Genomic DNA, 15,089 nt, shown 5'->3' with positions numbered 1-15,089 from the left:
CTCATGTATTCTGCCTTCCATGAGCTTATCCCTATGTCACTGGGGTAGAAGGAGAAAGAAAACATACATCATCTCCTTACTTCACTACCTGCGTGGCAAGTTAATGAGCTTTTATTGGGTGATTTAAAGTTTCTTCAGATAATCCTTAATAGAGTCAGTATAGATGGGTGGTGACTCCAAAAGGCCACAATGACAAAGGTGGCAGGTGACTAGATTGCATATAGTTGCTCTTAAGCATCTGTAGTCCCTTGTATGTTTCAGTTATATCTGCCAACTGGCCCCCAACCGGCCCCCAACTGGCAGCATCTTGATCCTGCTCTCTGAGGCTCTTTGCCTCACACTGAATTGGACCCTGGCAAACATGTTTTCAATCTCACCCTCTCCATCTTCCAACTCCTAGCCAGGAATCATCTTCTTTACCTCTTGGGAATATAGTAACCTGGAGATAATGAAAGTGCTGCTCTTTGCCCGTCTCTCCTTGGCTTTTAGCCGCACGCCCTCTCTTCCCAAAGCTTTTTCTTTTCCTGTTCTGTGGAGCATGGAACAGATCAACAAACTGGTAAACAATGAGAAAATCAGATATCTGTGTCCGCTTCCTGCAGATGACCCAAATTTTATGAGTAATTCTCCTGGAGCTATTCTCTATGGCTTTGGCGAGGGCGGGGACAGCATTTCTGATACCCGTACTCCTCCAAAATGTGACTTCTCTCTCTTGTATCAGTAGGGAGGGAGAGGGCATGGTGTGTGAGTGAGCGGGAGCGTGGTAGCACCCATTCAGATGATGCTTCTCAGTAGGATCTGCGGGAAGGTTCGAATATTAGCCTTGGTATTACAGCTGGCAAATCTCTGAAATCAGAATGTCGGGGTACTTAGTTCTTTTTTTTCTTCCTCATAAATCAGTTCTGAGTTTGTCAATTTCAGGCATACAGAACAAGTCCACTGTGCCCCCAAACATCATCTTGCTATGTATAAACAACCTATGTCCTCCAACCAATACCTCAACCAGAAATAAACTCGCATAAGGGATCCAATTTTTCCTCATCCACCATACCAAATACGTTTGGCAATTAACAGGCATTGCCTGAACTGAGCCCATAATATCAACTGTGAGAACTACTGCCAAGTCTTTAGCAGCTAGAAGGTGCAGTGTTTTTTGCCTGAGCTGGAGGATGGCTTGAGGCAAACAAAACCTAGTAGGGAAGTCCTCCAAGCTGGTGAAGGTGAACAGAGATGCAAATCAACCCAGAAGGTTTTAGCCAGGTTTTCTCCCTGTGGCAGTGTCCTGATCAGTCTCATCTGGTGTCAGGGTAAAGCCAAAGGTAGCTACTCTTATTCTGAGCTCAAGGGGCAAGGTTTGATGGACCACTACACCACTACACTAACTGCAGTAGTATGATGCCAGGAGTTTCTTACGTTCTAAGAAGTCAGAGTCTTCAGAGGCCCCAGGAAAAGTGCATACAGTGTCAAATTTTCCTGGGATGAGAGGTTTTAGAATGCCCTCAAATGTCTGCTTGCCATAAAGAATAGTGTGCTACAAACAGATTCACTTAATTAAAGCTCCATTTTTGTAAGCAGAATAACCATGCATACCCATGTTAGCTTTTACTCTAACAGAAATGAGGTCCTCCCAAACAGTCTAAGGACATTTCTGAGTGATTATATCCTCTGTTAGACATGCTATGTAAGTGTGTGTGTGTGTGTGTGTGTGTGTGTGTGTGTGTGTGTGTGTGTGTGCGCGCGCGCGTGCGTGTGCATCTTTATAATTCTGTTTTTGTGGACGTTCTTGCTCCTGTGAAGGAAAAGCCACATCAAGCCATTTCACGGAAGTAGCCTATTATTGGGAAGTAGCCTGTTACTGGGAAATAAATTCTGTTTACTCTCCTCCATTTCCGATGGCTATTTTTTTCTGTCTTTCTAGTCTTGTATTTGGCCTTATCTCATGCTTTGCTATTAAAACAAATGCACCACCAAGGCACCCTAAAATAAGTTAAAGTTTCACAACACCACCATGTCTGGCTTCCCAATCCTCACCGTGAGATGTACCCACTGGGCCATACAATTTGATAATAAGAAACAAAAACAAAACGCGCAGAAGTAAAAAAATGGTTGAAATATTCCTCTGGGCTGCCCCAAATTCTAGGTAAAGTATGTGTCTTTTGTAAATTCTTCAATAAGATTACTTACATTTCCAATTCTAGTCTAAGCATTTGGTCAGGGATATCCACATGACAGTGTAATTGGAAAAAGAAATGAATGTTTGCCTTTGGTTTCATTTTATTGCTTCTCAGAAGAAAGCTCCATATAATAATTTTCTGGTCCAGTTCTCTGCTTTCCAACCATGGGGTGGGGAGGGGTGCTAAACGAGCTGGGAGAGGGATCGTGGGAAGACTGTGCTACATCTATACCATTTTCTTATTGTAATATACGTGAGGGGAATCTCTGAAGAGACTTGATTTTTTTTTGTTCTTGTTTTAACCCCTTTATTTTATTTTTTTAACTTTCAAACCTTGTTTGGAAGGGTTGCCCTTTTCCTTCCCAAACCCGCCTTGAAATTTTTTAAAAGGTAACCAAAAACTCTCCATTTTTTTTCATTTTAGTTTTTGGGCAGAGAGAGGGTTTTTTTGAGTTTTTGTTGTTTTTGTGTGTGTGCAAGGGGTGTCTATCAGAGGGGGGGCCATTTTTGGTTTTGCTCTCTGTTTTTATATTTTTTTTCTCGTGGCGTCCGGGGTTTTTTTCCCACACACTCTGTGGGCGCCCGTTTTTTGTGGTTTTGCTTTTGTGTGTGTCTTCTCTGTGTTGTGTGGTGTCTCTGCGTCTTCTCTTTTTTGTGTGTGGGTGTGTAGGGGACCTCTCTCTCTTCATTCTGTGGAAAGGCCTGGAGTAGAGGTGGAAGGAAGCTGCTGAAGGCAATATTCTGGCATTGAGATGACTTTGAAGCAAGGAAGAACATTTGGCTTTAGCCACTTTTAAAGAATCTTCCCTCCACTCCTATCTTATACTATATAGATACTAGAAAATGTATCCCGGAGCTGGAAATCATTGAGTTATAGGCCTTCTACCTTTCTCTGTTTCGATAATTTCTACTGATGTTTAAGACTCAGCTCAAGTGACATTTCCTGGAAGCTACCCTCCCCAGCATCCGCTCTGAGATCTATCCCAGAATAGATGAAGGGCCCCTCTCTACTTTTCTCTTGCTTTCTGTGAAATCCTCTATTGCAGTATAATTCCATATTGAATTACAAAGTTATTATTGTCTTCCCAAATACGGGCCCCCCTCAGTCCGTTTCAGGGTGTATTCCCATTACTAGGCATAAGCCCTGTCCCTCATCAAGCATGTTTACTGGACTCAAGAATGATATGCTTAATTGTGCCTAAAGGTGATAATATTGTTTAAAACTGCATTATAAGTCAGAAAACCTTGCTTTGGTGCTCAGTCCGCTACAATTTTAGGCAAACCTACTAAAATTGGTCTTAATGTTCAAATCTATAAAAATTGGGAATAGTTAAGTTATTATCATTTACCATATAGGATTGGGGCAAAGATTAAAGGATAGACTGTAGGTAGAATGCTTTATCAAATATAAATGTATCAATTAGGTTTTCTTATTTTATCATTTTTGAGATTTCTGTATCTGTGTATCATGCAATCCCACAATATCCCCGTAAGGTAAGTACCTACTATTTTTCAGAGAAAGACCGAGAAGCACAAAGAATTTCATTAACTTACAGAAGATCACGTAGATACTAGCAGTGAAGCTTAGACCTGAACCCAAAGCCTCTTAGTCACTGATCTCAAGTGTTTCCTAACACTGTGTCCACTAAGATTCAACACTGGAGTGAGACTTGCTTCTAGCTTTTCTTTCAAGTCTATAGTGTAACAACAGCAGTTTACCCCTATATACTTCTAAGAAAAGTTCAATTTGATCCTGCCCTGCCTAGTTCTCAGTGCTCTTATAGAGCTATTCCAGAGGATGCCTCTTTATAGGGGCCAGGAGTGGAATGCAATATCAGAAAGCTGTTTCTTAAAGTCTCTGACGTCAAGGACAGGTGGCATCCTTTAGTCTGTGAGCAGTGCAATTGGAGTCAGATATTCTAAAGGTAAATCTCAGCTCAGCCAGTTAAGTAACATGTCTTAGAATGCAGCTTCGCTTTTTGGAAGCTCTTTCAGATTTTTTTCTCATCTCTAAAATTGGTGTAAAATCCTCCTCTTTTGAACATTACTGTGGGAGATTCAATGAGTCAAAAGTACATGAGAGCACTTTGCAAATTATACTGAAAGAGGGGCAAGTAACTATCACTTTTCCACGGATGCAAAGTCCCCTTCCAGCAAACCATTTAATATGTATATATGTACAAAAAGCCAATGAGATAATTTCCTAAGTATTATAACCAACCAGAAGTCCAGATTGCTATAGGAAATTGGTAAAGATTCATTAAGATGGCTGTTCAAGTTTGAAAGGGTAGACAGAGCACGGACATTGAGGAAGGAAAATGACATTGTTCCACTTAAAAGGAAAGTACAGTGTCCTTTCTTAAAGGCCTCCCAGCAATGCAGGTAGGCTCTCCTATGAGACACAGGGTATATTCAATTCAGACAATGAACAACCTCACTTAAAACTTACAAAATATCAAAACCATCTGAGAATATTTAAATATAGGATGATATTTTGAGGCTGTGATTCATTCCACACAGCCATATATCCCTGGGAATTTGGTACAGAACTTGGATTAGTGATATCAGTTACAGTTCTACTAAATCATCACCCTGCTCCACCAGGGATTAGTGTAGAAAGGAGCAACAGAAATGTGTCACCAATAGGAAAACAGAACAGACTTTTTACTTAAAGACAGCATAAAGACGTTGTTGGGAAGATCCCACTGTAACTCTCTGTGTGGAAGTGATAGATTCAGAAAATCCAAATCTCACCTGTGAACTAATAGGGAGGGAACTGTGATGGCTCCAGAGGGCAAAGATGAAGGAAATAGAGCAGCACTGTTCACGATCTTCAGTCTTTGAGGAAGATGGGCCTTGTTCAGAGCACAAGTTCAGAATGACAGGACAGCATAAAATGCTATGGGTTTTCAAATAACATTAAAACAAAAACGGTGATACCAAATAGCCATATAAGTGGCCTTCCCCTGATTAATCACAGGATTCAAAGCTGAAGAACTGAGATTCGAACAGCCTCCTGGCAGGGATGGAAAAAATTTAACCTGACCTTAAAGAAAGAGTAGCAAAAAGGCATTTTCTATTTTTAGTGTTTTTGTAAGTAGTTTAGAGCTCCTCAGAAAGGAGTGAGGATTGCCAAGGAAGCTAATGGGAAGTAGCCCAGGGACTGGTCATTTCCTTAAGAGATAGGAACATCTATCTGAGAGGTTTCAGTAACATGAAAAGGAACGTGTGCTTTCTACAATTTTACTTTATCTTCAGTTTAGTAGGGAAAATGCACACACCTCACAGATCTGAAGTTTTGGGGGAACTGCTTCTGTCCACCTTCCTAGATAGCAGTAATGAATTCACTCACACCTTAGATACAGATGGAGAAACCAAATTGTTTAACATGGAAACTGCTAAACTAGCAGTGGTCCAGGGAGCTTCCATATTAGGCTAAACCTGTCTTTCAAGATTTGTGGGCTCTGGTGAGTTTTTATGTATTTCTCCTTCTTATTTTATAATTACAGGATGCCCTAAGTGATAGTGCCCACATTTTTGAGCCATTTTATTTAAGTCCTTGTAGGTTTGATGCCTTTTGGCACATTCTAGCTCTAACCTCCTAAGAAGAAGCTTCTAGTAAGAGACAGGGATTGAGGTGAGCTGTAAATTAGGCACCTTTAAAAATGTGAACTAGCCTTAGGTTGGTCCTCACATAATGAGGTGGAAGACTCGGGAGGATGGGCTTGAGAGGATAGATTCTGATGAAAGGAGCAGGATGTAGAGGTGAGGGTGTGCAGGAGATGATAACTCAGACAAGGCTGACTGCGTTCTGCCTCATACAGTTGTGCTTAATGATGGGGATATGGTCTAAGAAATGTGTGTTAGACAATTCTGCGGTTGTGCAAACATCACTGAGTGTACTTACACCTAGATTGTACTTTTCTATGACTGGCAGCAAAGTAGGTTTGTTTACACCAACATCACCACAAACATGTGAGTAGAGCCCTACGCTACGACATCACTAGGTGAAAGGAATTTTTCAGCTCCATTGTAATCTAATGGGACTACTGTTATGTACGCAGTCCATCATTGATTAAAACGTCATTATGTGGTGTATGACTGTACTTGATTTTTGCAGGATGATGTTTTTACAAGCATGTGTGTAATTGACCATGACCGCAATTTTAAATAGTTTCTCATATAAATCAGCCAAAGTGATTTAAAAAAGTGATTCTTATCCAGAAAACTCCATATTTAGGTCTGCTTAACTGAGATTTTGAAGAAACTCTTTAAACCTCTCTGTGCCTTGGTTCTCCCTATATGCTAAGTGCAAATATTTAGCATGTTTTCAGGTGCACAGGTAAAGAAAGTATCTAGCTCTCCAAGAAGGACTGAGGAAATAACATGAGAGCTCAACATAACACAGCTTACAAATTCTCTGAGCTTCACCAACAGCCAAGGAGCAGAGCCTTTTCTTACATTCCTCTCAAGTTCTCTAGAGCATTAAGTTACAACCACTGGTTACCAACAAATTCTTTTATGAAGATAGCTATCAAAATCTGTTCAAACCATCTGTTTCTCTGGCTGTTTTTCCTTCATGTGTTCCTTGCTAACAACAAAAAATCTATTCTAAAATAACCAAGATGTTAAGACTGAAAATGCCAGAGGTATATATCCAGTTTATGAGAAAAAATTGCTTTCTAAAGAGGAGTTAGGTTTATCTTGTGTGGAGGAAGGCAGTGTTTCCACAAATATTATACTTGTGCTAAGAAAATAACCAACTATTTTCATTAAAAGAGTGTAAGACGAGATTTGTATTCGTTCATGTAATTGAATTTAATGCTGCTGAAATTTGTCAGACCTGAAAGCTATTAAAGTGTAGACCATATTTTTATATGAAGAAAATTGCCTAAGAAATTGTCTCTCAGCTTATAGCAGATCTTCTGCTGACCTCAAAAGGCCACAGGTCAATCATTCTCTGCATTTGCATAATGCCTAGCACCATAGAGTGCCACCAGGATTAATTTTTTTTTTACTTTTGAGAGGAAGACTATGGGAGGCAATCAATGTTTATGGAGAAGCCCTGGTTATGACTTGCCTACCAATTCAATGTTTTACATTTGGTGTCTGCTGTCCAGATGTCAGCGACTTACATTAGTTAACTAAAATGTGCAGCTGCTTGTGATTTCATTCTAGCCAATGGTTTTGCAAGCGGTTTTTCTCTCTCTGTAGTCAAGTAGCTCACTTTCTCACCTATACATCTCCAAGTCACATATCTTAAAAATTTCAGATTTTCTGCAGAACCTCCATTCTATATTTAAGATGTCCTTAACATGCCATCCTTCTCTCTCACCTGGGTTCACCTTGGTTGATGGACATATAAATCTCCCAAGAATTCTCCTCTAGGATGGCGCCATGTGGTATGAGTAAACTCACCCCTAAAATAGAAAAAGCCAAAAGGTTATTTGTAAATTTTCCAATTATCTTAAAAAGCACTTCAGTTGGACACCTTACAGATACTCAGAAAGAGGACCACCTCATAGAAATTTGTGAAATCCTGATCCTTAGTTTATAAAGTCCAAATAATAACTGGGAAAATATCTGCTAACAGTGACATAAAGAAGGACATATTATTCGACTGTGTATTCTAATTATTTTTTTTATTTAGTCTTCCTAGAATTTTTTCATTCTCTTAAAAAACTGGGCGTCATGGACTATCAAACATATCTGAAAATATGAGTTTATCAGTTTATCAGTTAATCTGCTTCAAAATTTAAAAATGTGTCTCTCTAGTCTCTATTCATTCATTTCCTGCAAAGGTATCTGGGATGATGGGTGAGCAATGTAACATTTGCTAGAGGCTGGTATGAAATTGTCTTATAAATTGTGCATCTTAAAGTAAGTTTAGGAGATCAGTAGAGTACTGCATTTTGTTAAGAAAACTGAAGAAAGAAAAAGCCTGAATAAGCTTAGGCACCTCATAGTTTGTTGTATATTTGGTCCTATATTTGCAAACAGAAGCTAGAAAAGGTTAAGGTTAAAGGTGACTTAACTACGTTCGTGTCACTGTCAAACTGGAAACAAACAAACAAACCAACAAAAACCCCAAACAGTAAAATCATGTAATGCAGGGAGGAAAGGCACAGGAGGGCATATCACGCCGAATCTGAAATGTTCCCTCTCTTCTTGAATGCTGTGAAGTAAATATTTCACTTTGGCCAAGAGAGAAGAGCCTAGAGAGGGCAGAGATTCTCCTTAATGTAGCTTCTTGTTTATAAAAAATGAAATAGAGACACAATAAGATCTTTACAAAATAAAATCTCAAGGCATCCTTTTATTCTTTGAGTAATGCAGCTCTCACCTTTCCTCCTTTCATTAGAGCTAATGCAATCTCACAGAAAGCTTTCAGGTTGCTGATGATAATTTAAATCTAGAGATGGCAGACTTTACTGATATCCTTCTACGTGCCTGTTAGTTGCTATAGAATCAAGGAATGCAAGACTCATTGCAAAACAAGTTATTTGTGATTCACATTTATGAGCATTATTCAGTAACATGCTAGTTATCAGCAGCAGCTTTCACTAGCACTAAGAATGAGGCACATTTAAATCTTGCTTACAGCTTTTTCAGCAAGGGTATCCATTTATATTCTGGACCTTGATGCCAAGAGTAGAACTATAATTGCTATACTTAGGGGCCTCTGATCAGGCTTCTCCTTTCATTGTCCATTCTTCCTTAAATGTAGTTGCCAAATGAAGTGGCCTCCATAACTCCTTCCCTGCTGCTGAGCAGAAGTTGTAATACACGGAGCGTTCAGTGTGTGTGGATGTCAACCTGAATACACACCCTAGACGTTGTGTATTCGCTCCCAGTTGGACATAGTGCTTTCTCTCTGTTGACTCTCATTTAGATAATCTAGGCCATTATGACAAGAGGCTATTATCAAGCAATAATGTTATCTTAGGAAATTAACCCAAAAGAATAACTATATGCTCATATTTTTCTTTTCCTGTGTTTTCTTTAGTGCGGTATAATTCACATGCAATAAAATACACCATTTTAAGTGTACAAATTGAGTTTTGATAGATGTATGCTCTCACATAACCATCATTGCAATCAAGATACAGAGCATTTCCACTGCCACAAAAACTTTCCTCGTGCCCTTTAGAAGCCAGTTCTTTGACTGTGAGCCCTAATTGTCACTTTTTTGCTTGCTGACATGTTGATTAGTTTGCTTATTCTAAACTTGCAAATGAAACCATGGTGTAAAAAAAAAAAAAAGCAATAATGGCTTATTCCATTAATAACGTGTATCACAATATCTGGCACAGAGTAGGCCCTCAAAAAACAAATCATGAATATATGAATGAAAGAATAGTATTCAAAATTATGTAAAAAAAAAAAAAAAAGGCCAGGCTTTGAGATATGCTATATTTCATAAGTCACAAGGGCCTGAAGGTCGACTCTCAGTTAAAATCAGAATATGTGTGTAGACTTTTGAGAAATATATGGAGCAGATCACATCTCATTCAAATTTTTAAGTCAGCTTAATTCTCTGTTTCAAATGAAACATCATTTCATAATACTCCTAAATTCATCTTAGAATCTACAAGATCTGGAGCTTTAAATTATTTCATCTTTCCTCCAGTCGGAAATTGTATGATTATCCTTTGAACGTACTTCCTTCTTTCCAGCCAGACATGCAAACTGTATATGGAGACTGAAGATAGTCCAACAGAAGCAAGGGTTGTGGCAGGGTGGTAGTGTTGGTGGCAAGTTCTGTTTTATAAAGGATGAAAGGTACTGTGGGAAATCTTTATGCCTGTGGCCCCCTAAAGAAGTATCCATTTCGAATATGTCATTTACTAGTTATCTCTGATTAAAGAAAAATATACTCTTCCCCAAACTCCACCTGCTACCTTGACAGCTTGTTGTTTGATATGACACCAGAACCACCTGTCTGAGTTTCTTCTTTCATATTTTGCATAATAAATGATTTCTAGTGTGTGGAGACCATCCCAATCTTTTTGAGAGATCATTGCCAGGCACCAGACAACAATTTGGGATGGATAGCATTAGAATGATTTAATTGCTGTGCCTCGCTTCTCTACACTTTAGCTCCCTCGGGCATATTTTGCATTTATGTTCTGCAAATAACAGAGCATATGTTTCAATTCCTTACATTTATTTTTCCTCAAACTCATTCCCAGCGAACAGCTTCAATCTTGTGTGAGGCTTCTCGGTAGGAACTTTAAAAAATGCCCATCCACAGAGGAAGTGTTTGGGCATCAGAACTTTTCATTTGCAACACAGGTGCTTCTCAAGTCAGAATGGAAGAAAAAGAAAAATCGGTTTTCATCATGATTTCATCTCACTTTCTTTGATGAACATTAAACGAACACGGCCAATGAAAGGGTTGATCTCGCCATTCGCTCCAAATGTGTATAAACACACACACATACTTACACACTAACAAATGAGGACAGGAGGAGAGAGAGGAGGAGTGTGGGCCAATTTATTCAAGCAGTAACGACTGAGAGCCCTTTGAGTGCCAAGCACTGGGTTAGAAGGTGGAGATATGACAAGTACATGATAACTCAATGTGCAACTTCTATGGTTACTTCTATGGTTCTGATGAATATATTCTATTCTCTTTGAAAGGACAGGGTTTGCATCTTTTAGTTTTCTTTTTCCAGTACCCACACTTCTAGTTCATAGATTCTTACAAAGAGAATATTTGGTAAGTATGGCTGACTGACACATTCTACATTGATCTATCTACTGATATCACCAAGGAGGAATACATCACACACTGACATTTATACAATGATGTGCATACATATTTAAACAAGGATCCTTACCACATCCTAAAACACTGACTAAGAGATATTTAAGGAATTGAAAGGTTAGAAAAAAAAAGTCATTATTAAGGCTGCATTTGAAGGCTACATGCCTGAAATGAAGATCTGAAGGAAGTGATTGATATAGAACAAGATAGCATTCATCAACTTGAAACAAATTGCAGTTTTAAGTCACTAAAGCTAATAGAGGGTCAGTCAACTAGAGTGGTAGCACCAGACTAGTCCAACTACAGATTACATTTTACAAAATGAAATGTTTCACTTGGAGAGGCTGGTTAGCTCTACTCTAGACAGAAGTCCGATGGGGCCCTGTGGTCCTGGCACGATGCTAACCTGTCGTCTAGTAACAACACTTGCTGACCCAGGGCACTCTTTTTTTCTCTCAGTAGCCAAGAGCAATTAGTCAAAGCACTACCTAATTCTCGTTGCTTAGAAATCAGAGGAGAGATTGCACTCTTCTGCCATCCAGTTAGGTGTTAGATGGCAACTCTGAAGACTAATCCGTAGGTAGAATGCCATTTTAAAAGTGATCTAGGCTGTGTAACCTTAAGTATCCTTGTCAAAACAGCAACAAACAACAACAACAACAACAACAAAAACCTTTCTTTGAACAGAAAGGAGAAAAAATTTCTTGAGAACTAATTGTATTGGGAACTGAAATTTTAATTCAGAAGATCCATAATGATCCCTCATCATTGCCATCATAAAGTAACATTATATAAAGGTCTGTGGACACTGACAGTGTTTATTGGATCAGTTACAGAGGAAGTTCAATTCTGAGTGTCATTTCACTAAATTATCTACTAGTGCATAAACCATGTTTGGCTATAAACATGGTATTTGTCGGTCACGTCGAAGAATGTTCTCAGTGCTTACTTATTATGTTTTAGGAAATATATTTCAAAGGGGCTTAAACTCTGGTGACCATACAAATCTTTTGAGCAATATGGCTGTCAACTCTAATAGGACATCAAATGGTCTGTTTGGTCCACACTGAGATGAAGACTGCAAAATCTAATCTCAGAGTTGGTTCTGGTTCGCTATTGTAAATAAAGTAGACCGATGGAGCCATGGTCTTCGTAGCTCTGACAAGGGGATGATAAACATTTTAAAAAACGAATCTGATGCGGTCTAATTGTATAAATACAATAATGTTTAAATAAATGTTAGAAAACACACAAGCGCACACTTACCACCCACCTGTATTTGGCATTACTAAGCGTCCTCCTAAATGGCCAAAGACCCCAGTTGTCCTCAGTTCTGTTCTTGTGGGGAGTGATGACAGATTCTGGATATAGGGCGTTTTATTTCTAGGATGCATTGTACTGAAGCTGCGGTTGTTCCCATGGGGAAAAGTCCCGGAATGGTTCTTGCCATGGTACTCGGCTCTCTCAGACACTCCCAGCGAAACCATGAATGAGCTCTGAACTTTGACTTTGATGTCTGACAAAGGGTTAAAGAGTGAGGACTCTGTCATGAGTTCCTTGTCCAGAGGATCCTGTAGACAGATGGGTCCACTGTATGTTCGGCTCACTGTCAGGTCTGGTTGCATGGAGGAATTCAGGAGCAGGGAGTTACCTGGTAAAAGAAAATTGATCTGTCACTCAGAAACTAAAAAGCACCAGTTGCCCCTTTACATCTGCTTCTACTAACTGCACAGCAACCAGTGTGCCTGCCTGCTCCTCCAATCAGAGCTAGCCATTCAGGGCCATTCGGCGTGTCTACAGTGACTGTTAGACTGGTCATTAGTGACCAGAGCTTTGGAATCTTGGAGTCAGGCTTTCACTAGTGATTCTCTGAATGCTACTGACAAAACAATTTTCACTTTCTAGAGTTCCTTACATGATATCTTTTTAAAATAAGTATTTCTGGCACTCCATCAGGCAACTAACTCAGGTATTTTTGTTTATGTGATTTTAACTGGCAAAGAGAAGCTTAAAAAGAAAGATGTTTTATGATCCAGTTTGGAGCAAAACTAACATCTGTTCATTTTAAATGGCAGGAGATGACACAGCACGGTGACTAGGTAGTGCTGTTTATAACCGAAGCTGCGCCAGTGCCAGAACGTCTCACGTGGAATTCTGGGCAGTTTCTGGTGCTGGGGAAGAAAATGATGTGTCCCCAGAGCAAAAGGGTCAGGAGACCTCATGAATCATGAGTCTTAGTAGCCAATTTGCTCTAATAATGCTTATGTCACCCTGAGAGGAAAAGGAGGCACCACACGGGGACAGGGAGAGACTCAGATTCTACACGATGACAGAAAAGAATGGCTTCCTTTCTGTCTCAAAACAAATGTGAAAAAAAAAAACAAAACAACAAAAACATGAGAAATTGGACTTCCTCATCTCTTGGGGCTTACCAATCTTTTCTAAGCCAAATAGCAAAACGAAGTGCTGTGATATTTTCTTGTGATGAAGTCATCTCATTTATTAGTAAATAACCAAACAACCCTTAGTCCCAAACCTCCCACCCCTATCAGTCCGTCAATGTGACATCTCAAATTGGAACCCAAACCATATTAAACAATTTTCCTTTGGGGCCTGACAAAAATGTTTAAAGTATGATATTTTTGAAAATGTTGCAATTCTAGGGCATATTGTATTAGCCTCTATTGTTTTTTCCATTTTCATAATTTGTAGCAAAGCCAGCAGGAAATCTGTAATCCTGACATTTCCTACCTTTTGTTCTGATGCTCTAAGAATCCAAGATCACAGTGGAAGAGGTTCAAAGTGAAATGAAATAACCTTGAAGCTCAAAAGGCTCCTTGGTGATGCATTTTTTTCATGCTTAAGGCTCTCGTGCCAAGACACAGGCATAATCAAGGAACTGTGCTTTTTAACAGAACTGCATTGAAATCTATAGGTACCAGCTTTGCTCTTGGTATCATTTTTCTAGGAAAGAAGCGGGACTTAAGATCCATCTCACATCTGAAGATTTGAGATCAGGAGTTTCCACTGAGACTTAAAAAACTGTATCCCTGAGTCTCATGATTATTTTATCTCGAGCCCTCACATTCTAATTTAATTTCTGGTTACTCTTTAAAAAAAATCTAACTATTCTTTAAAAACCCTCCTAACTTATGTGAAGTAAAAACAATTACTAGATTTAGACTTAAGCCTAACATAAGCACTTAAGTGGAAAATGCAATTATGATAGTAGGCACGTGTGATAGAGTCCACAGTTGATGAAAGTTGCCTGCCAACTTGGTTCAGTTTTGAACAGGGACAATCACTGAACCATCCCAAGTGTCTCTTTGGAAATCCTTTTTTTAAAAAAGTTTCTTGTCTAATTTAAGACTTTGAAGAGTCTCGCTCACCTTCCTGGGGCTCTGGCTATACGTGCTCAAGAAGTGATGTCTCTAAGACAATGGAGGTGGGAACCATATAAGTTTCAATGTGAGTGAGGTGTTATCAGAATGAATATGGGGTAGAGTGGAATTTTAATAAAGAATGTTTGCTTATATTACTAGTTTTGAGAGATTACTGGTCAAAAAATATCAAAATGGTAAAGTAAGTTTGTAAAGTCCACATATTCTCTCAGATTTACTATACACGTAAGCTCTGAGAAACCCCACACTAAGGAGATGTGTTTAAAGCTTATGCAAGTCTGCATTCCCCTAAGGAACTACCCCTCTTGCCTGCTTCCTGGCACACTGTGGAACACGCTAGCATCCTGTGCCAAGATAAGAGGAAGCAACCATCTTCTAGAACAATATTCAGTACATTTTTTGAACACCTTCCATACACAAAGGGTTTATAACTCATGTTATTCTAGGTAATTTCATCCTCACCAGAACCCTTTGAGTTGGATATTAGTATTCTCATTTTACAGCTGTAAATTGAGACTCAGAGAAAATAATTAACTAGGTCACATAGCAATTTTGGACTCTTCTATATGACTTTGAAGCCTCTGAACATGTACACAAAACTCTCTACTACCTTTCCTCTGTTTTCAAGTGCGATGGTCTGAGACACTGATCTCTTTTTATTTGATGGAAATGTAATCCTAGTTTCTTTAAACATTTTTTTCTATTACAGTTAATATACAATATTATATTAATTTCAAGTGTACAA

General features: G+C 39.0%; 1 protein-coding gene across 4 annotated transcripts in view; it reads right to left on the bottom strand.

The window, feature by feature from the left end:
- The window catches only part of UNC5D (unc-5 netrin receptor D), a 507,025-nt gene that overhangs the window by 54,128 nt on the left and 437,808 nt on the right, over window positions 1-15,089 (bottom strand). For all 4 annotated transcript variants that reach the window (XM_011372139.2, XM_023538423.1, XM_023538426.1 and 1 more), the window contains 2 exons: window positions 12,217-12,594; window positions 7,509-7,593 (listed from right to left, as the gene is read on the bottom strand). In XM_011372139.2, coding sequence (XP_011370441.1) covers window positions 7,509-7,593; window positions 12,217-12,594 — 463 coding nt within the window. The remainder of the gene's footprint in view (window positions 1-7,508; window positions 7,594-12,216; window positions 12,595-15,089) is intronic.

The sequence above is a fragment of the Pteropus vampyrus genome, unplaced genomic scaffold (genome assembly GCF_000151845.1).
Source record: "Pteropus vampyrus isolate Shadow unplaced genomic scaffold, Pvam_2.0 Scaffold8, whole genome shotgun sequence".
Taxonomy (NCBI): domain Eukaryota; kingdom Metazoa; phylum Chordata; class Mammalia; order Chiroptera; family Pteropodidae; genus Pteropus; species Pteropus vampyrus.
Note: the sequence above shows the minus strand (reverse complement) of the source record. Positions and strands in the feature narration are given on the sequence as shown.